Source organism: Aquila chrysaetos, chromosome 11 (genome assembly GCF_900496995.4).
Source record: "Aquila chrysaetos chrysaetos chromosome 11, bAquChr1.4, whole genome shotgun sequence".
Lineage (NCBI taxonomy): Eukaryota > Metazoa > Chordata > Aves > Accipitriformes > Accipitridae > Aquila > Aquila chrysaetos.
In genome coordinates this window covers 19159241-19165528 of record NC_044014.1, presented here as the reverse complement: position 1 = coordinate 19165528, position 6288 = coordinate 19159241, and the positions used below count along the sequence as shown (strand labels likewise).

At 38.6% G+C, this 6288-nt stretch overlaps 1 protein-coding gene across 9 annotated transcripts in view; it reads right to left on the bottom strand.

The window, feature by feature from the left end:
• PLCE1 (phospholipase C epsilon 1) overlaps positions 1-6288 on the bottom strand; it is a 167225-nt gene that overhangs the window by 4987 nt on the left and 155950 nt on the right. For 8 of the 9 annotated variants that reach the window (XM_030029872.1, XM_030029871.1, XM_030029874.1 and 5 more), the window contains 6 exons: positions 5790-5908; positions 4504-4632; positions 3551-3760; positions 1559-1720; positions 1209-1427; positions 231-440 (listed from right to left, as the gene is read on the bottom strand). In XM_030029872.1, coding sequence (XP_029885732.1) covers positions 264-440; positions 1209-1427; positions 1559-1720; positions 3551-3760; positions 4504-4632; positions 5790-5908 — 1016 coding nt within the window. In that variant the 3' untranslated portion in view covers positions 231-263. The other variant, XM_030029880.1, reaches the window with a different exon arrangement.

Genomic DNA, 6288 nt, shown 5'->3' with positions numbered 1-6288 from the left:
GAAACTCCAGTCTTCACACCATTCTGATTCACTGTAGCAAATGCCATAATAAATAACCAGAGCCCTTGCTGATCTTACCATGCCAATGCATACCAATGTATAAGGCTTTTAATGGATCTTTCTGTCAGTCCCTTGTACCTCGCTATGGTTTAACCAACCACAACTTTGAAAAAATATTCTGTAAACCCTGTATTAAATGATTGCTTAGAGTTAGAATCAATATCTCATACCTGAATAGACCGTACTGTAGGCAGTGGTGGTTATTATTCCATGTCACTAAAAGTCAAACTGCACGCAGACCTTTCATCCTTGCTCTGCGGACTGTCTGGCAAGACCTGCAGAGGTGGCGATATGAATCCCCGATACTGTTTACTTGACTTGGTTAACTTCTTGAGTTCACTGGTAAAGGAAATGCCTTTTCTTTTGTCATCTCGTGCTGCCTGTAAAAAAAAATAATTTGGATCATAGAAGTGGTTTAACAGGCTGTTTGTTAGCTGTGAAATACAGAATTAATATGAAAACACTTAATGTATTTCTAAGCAGGCCTCCCTTTTGAAATTCAGTGTTGCTGTGCTTTCATAGCCAAGCACATTCTTCTGATTGTTCTGGATAAATTAATTGAAAATTATGCGTTGTCAAAGATATGTTTAGCAAATTTGGTATAAACTATATAAAAATCTGTGCTTATGACACAGTTAGTTACTTTAAAGCAACTGCTGTGGATTGGTGGCATCTGCTGGAAGGGAGAACACAGCTCCTTCTCTCAGCAGGCACATACTTTGTTCCTGCCATTTTCCAAAGCCTGAGATAAAGCAACAGAACAACTTTTTCACTGGGCAGGAATAAAGAGGACTTTATTCCAGTAGTTTTTAAGTTAAGTTCTGCCCACTTGAATAGTCCTGCTTTACTATGAGGGGGAGCATGCCATGGACAGCCAGAGGATTTTGAAAACAGAAAGCTGGTAGCAAAAGATAAAGGTAGTCCCAGGATTTGCAGGCTGTGAGGGAATCATGTTGCTGGATTAACTGATGCAGGTTTGCAAAAAAAGTAAGGGAAGTGCAGAGAAGAGAGTAATCTGCTTTTTGCTGTAGTCTCTTCTCCCCACTCAGCCTCTTGCCAGTCATGTCACCCTCCCATTGAAAGTAGGTTCCCATTAAGCTGATCATGCACCATCTATAAAACCTGCTGCAAAGTATTTAATCTTTTACCTGAACCTGTTCTTTGAGTTTAAGGATAAATTTTCCTGCTCCCTTCCACTTGCTTTGGGCCTGAAACACACACTCTTGATCAGAGAGAATCCTCTGAGATGGTTTAGATGTCGAGGACTTTTTGTTTGCTGGCTCTTTCGTCACCTCTTCCAAGAGCACGTAATCGCTTGGATTTGGATTGCTCAAAATGCTGTAGGAGTATTTGGCTTTGCAAAGAGTCTGTTTAAAAGCAGAAAAAAAAGAAGGCACTCCCTGAGATTCAGGTTACTAAACCGATTCCTCAGCTAGTGCTGAGAACCAGCCTCCACCCTGCATGTTACAGACCTACTAAATGGAAACGTGTTGCTTACCTGCTGAATGACATCCTGAGCTGTGCTGAAGCGGGGAGCTTTGATGACAGTGCGTGGCTGCTCTGGGGAGACATCATGTACCTGAACAAAGAAACTGTCATCCTCAGAGCTGATGGCTGCATCTTCCTTTGCTTCTTGAAAGACGTTTCTCTCATTTAAATTCTATAGAAAAAAAGGAGAGCCAAATTAATTTACTTCAGAGTGGTAACTTCATAGTTGGTGGTCACGAAAGGTTTTTAACCTGTGAAAATTGGAGACTGTGCTGCTGCCCCAGCTCCATTTCATTAAATGCAAGTCTTCTATGTAAGAGTTTTGACAAGTCACTATTGCTAATAATAAATACCTGTGTTTCTAAAACTTAGTGTCTGAAATACCTTTCAGAGTAGGCAAGGAATTGGAGACATATGCATAGTACCACATTATGCAAAAATGAACACTTAAATCCTTTATTTCCTTATGTATGCAAAATTATGTTTTGTCATGTAATGGTGGCATTATGATGGGAGATGGGGGAAAGTGTCCTCTTCTCTCCTTGTCCGTGCATGAAAGCCAAAAGAATTTAGAGAGCAAGAAGTCTGAGCGAACATTATCCTGTGGAGCAAGAGGAAGGCTGCTTCTCTGTCCTTTTTGAAGCTCTGTGACTACTGCAGTTTTTAGACAGAATTCCCACCTGCACCTTCTCTCAGATAATGCATTTCTCTCCAACCCTTTGTAACATAGCTTGAATTCATAAGCTGTAAATACGGGCTGCGTTATCACACCCTACAAGTGGACCCACTCCGTGTTTTTCCATGCAAATTTGCAGCTTCATTTCTAGCTCCAAGATCTGAGGCTGCTATCTGCAGAAACGCTCAAAATTACAGATAATGCTTTGAGGTACTAGCACCACAGGACAGAACTACAGCATAATTTTCACATAATGCTAAGACAGATTTTAACCCATGTTTTCTGAAAGAATGGGGTTTGGCAGTGACACGTTTGTGGTCGCATACGCTTGAAAAGTAAGTGTTGCAGTCAGCTGAATTCAGTAGGCTATTTCCACAAACAAATTTTAGCTAGTAATTTTTTGCTCCAAATATTAGAAATAGAGGAAAACTACAGATTTGTGTAATATAATGGTAATTTGTCAAATTGAAGCTTTATCAAAAGTTGTATCAAAATAATCAGTTAAAAATATATTTTTTCACTTTAAAGGATCCCAGAGTATCTCTGTCATTTGTGTACATAAAATCTGTGTATATAAACATATGTGTACATATATTACTGTGTTCAGACTAAGGAAGCATTATTATATGCTGAACTGACCACAAGAGTACCTCTGAAAATGAGATCAGTAAGTGTCTTTCTGCTTTTTTATATGTCTCTCACAAGCCTGGGCACTAGCATATTTTCAGGCTGTGCATGTTTTGCTCATAGTTTAAACTAAAGTAATCGCTCCATCTTCCCCTTTTAAATTAAAAGAAACCACCTATTTCATTATTTTAGGCTACCATTGATAATTTAATCATCCTTTGAGGTTTTTAGACTTCTTTAATATTAAAATCCTTTCTAGTTTTTCTGAACAGAGAAGAAGTTGCTGACATCTAAACTGACTGATAATTGTAGTCTGGAGTTCTGTTATCTATGATTCTTTGGTATTAACTATTATCTTTCTTTCTTTATATTAATTTCCTATCACATCAAAATCTAGATTTACTTTAAATTAGAACTGTCAGTCAAAACAGTAAGCTAGTGGCATTGAACTGTTGACCAAGTGATAATGATTAAACACCACATAGCTCATGCTAGAGCTCAGTGAAGTCAAGTTAGTGTCACACAGGTGCATAAAGTCTAGTTGTGCTCACCCAAGAGTTATGTTTGGTTTTAAGTGACGTACACAGCATTGACATTACTCACCAAGTAGTGAAACAAATACTGCACCTTTTGTTTCCTGGTCCTAACAGGTATTTTTAGCTACCTTTGTAAATAACAATTTATCTAAAACAGACTTACTTCCTCTCGGGTTTTAAAGATAATCCTTCCAACATATCCTTCTTCTGGGAACCAACTGTTCAAAAGCTGCACTAGCCCTTCTTCAGGACCAATCACTCTCTGGAATGGTGGTTTTCTGCATTCACTCTTTTCTTTAGATATAAAGCTTTTCTCTTCCATCAGAAAATAGTCTGCAGCACATGACTCGGTGCCTTTTGTGGTAGCCAAGAGCTAGGACAGACCACAATAAACACACAGCAATGAGAATGCTAAATATAAACACTGCATAATTAGTAGTTATAAATGAGAATGAATAAGGAAGCTTTAAGAATCAATAACTATTCTGATAGTGCAGGGAAGATTTCTGATGTCCTATTTATTATTCAGATATTTTACTCCAGGGTAATGTACTGTTCTCTTTAGCCTTGCCAAGCAGTTCAACTATTCCAGACAAGGCAGTACTATTTAAGCTTATTTCTGTCCTGTGTGGCTGGCCAGACAATTTATTCATAATCCCAGGACAGTACAGTCTTTTCCCACTGCTAGAATAACAATCCCTGTTGAGTTAACTGGTTTTTCTACTCATGAACTTAGCCCTCTAACTTTTACTCTGTATTCCTTTGGTGCTCAAGTTCAAAGAATTGCACAGAAATGTTGGCCCTTGTTGTAAGGACAACCCACTGCCTCTGTCAGAAAGATTGTTTTTCTCATCTGCTTATGCCCAAATATTAAAATACTAACAGGGAATATGTTCTAAGATTATAAACCCATTCTCTGAAGCCAAGATTAGGAAAATTTCACTGATGATACTCTGTGTTTGCAATGTAATTAATTCTACTGCAATACATTTCTAAAGCACCTCCTTGCTGTGATGAATGGACTACTGCATGTGAGAAGAGCAGGGAGACAAACGTCCAGAATGATGTTTGTGTGGATTCTTGCAATTAGAGCCTGCAATTCAGCGGGCAACGTACCTGATGGAGAAGCTGTGCAGCCGTGGTCCCCCCACTTATATTAAAAACAGTGAAAGGCTCCGGGCCTGGAATTCCATGAATTGTCACTTTGTAAGTCACAGCAGGTTTCCTTTCTGCCATGCTAAACAACTGTTCGGACAACATTCAACAGGTTACTGAACTGTTTTTACACAGGCCTGTTATTTTTAGGTTGCTTAAAAGAAAGTGTATGCAGAAGTTGTAATGACCTTGACAGAGCAAAGCTATCGAGCTAATACATGGCTCTTACACTACAGATCAAGGCATTAAACCCCCCCCCCACCAAACCAAGCCCCAAAAGACCCCATCCCACCCTACCTTGAAGCTGAAGAGAAAGAAGAAAAAGGAAGTTTTCCAGTGAGAGTACATAATTGCCAGTGGACAAAGGGTAGACCTCCATCACTCATTATCCATTCTAGCTGAGCTCAGACTATTTGGATTCAGCATATGAATTAACTGGATGAAAATCTATAGCTTCGTTTTACCCTCCAAACCATTTATGTTCTTCCTTTCTGCCTCAGTAATTCACCAAGATACGTGTTCAGCATGTATTCACAGCAGGATAACATCTGCAACACATCTGCTGCACACACAGTAGCTCAGGAGGTTTCATCTAACACTTTAGGAATCAACAAAATGATAATATACATGCTTAAAGTTACTAAAACACAAGTAACTCAGGTAACCTAACATTACGAGCTATTTAAAAAAAAAAAACATCCATAAATGGATACATACATACGTATTTTTATATATTATACACACATCTATATGTGTATGTATATATATTTGTACATATAAACATAAAGATGTACACACACATACATAAATACGCATGTATTTATGGAAATACAGACTCCATCTTTTCCTGTAACAGAACTCAATTTTATTCTCATTATCTCAAAGTTGTTGGTAATTTGCATCTTTTTTTGTCCCAAATGCATTGCCTGTGATTCAGGCATAAAGGGATGCATGAGGCAGCTTTGAACTTACTGCTCAACCACTCTCCTCCAGCACAGGAGTTCTTGTGCTATACTTAAGTACACCAGAAGCCGGACTTTGAAAATATTTACCCTCCCATAGTTTCAGCCAGGTGGGATAACCTTACTTCCACCGAAGCCCAAAAGAATTAGGCATCAAGGTACTTCCGAAAAATGGGCAAGTTTAGAGGTTAACATCTTTGAACATTCTAGTTCTAGAAGTCTTCAGACCATAGTAGTCATTAAGACAAGAATATATGGCATTCACAAAAAAAACAATTAAATTACCATCGATGCAGGCAGAGTGTTTCCAGAGGGACTTTCTTCCATTCTCCGACTGTTTATGAACAAACTAGAAATTTCCAGTGCTTCATTGTGCAGGTTGTGAAGCTGGACGTGTCTATAGCCTAAAGAGAAAAAACCCTTCTGTAAGTACTTTGCCACATCCTAGGACACAAGTCTCATAAATGGAATTTCCCACACCTATAGGATTTAAAGCACCATAACAACACCGCATTAACATTCTTTGTCTGTACAACAGTGTAACCCAAATGCTATGAACTGCTGAGTGGCTCATATAGCTGCCTACCTTTGTTTTGCCATATTATTCAATATATTCATACATGAAATAGCTAAAGATTAGAATATGAATGAAACAAGGACAAATTCTCACTGGGAAAATGCACGTCTATGGCCATATCTCCTCATATACTGAGACCTCTGTGTGGTATTACAGGGGCACAAAGCGAATGTGAAAGTATTTTTACCGTTCTGCTAAAGAGCTGCT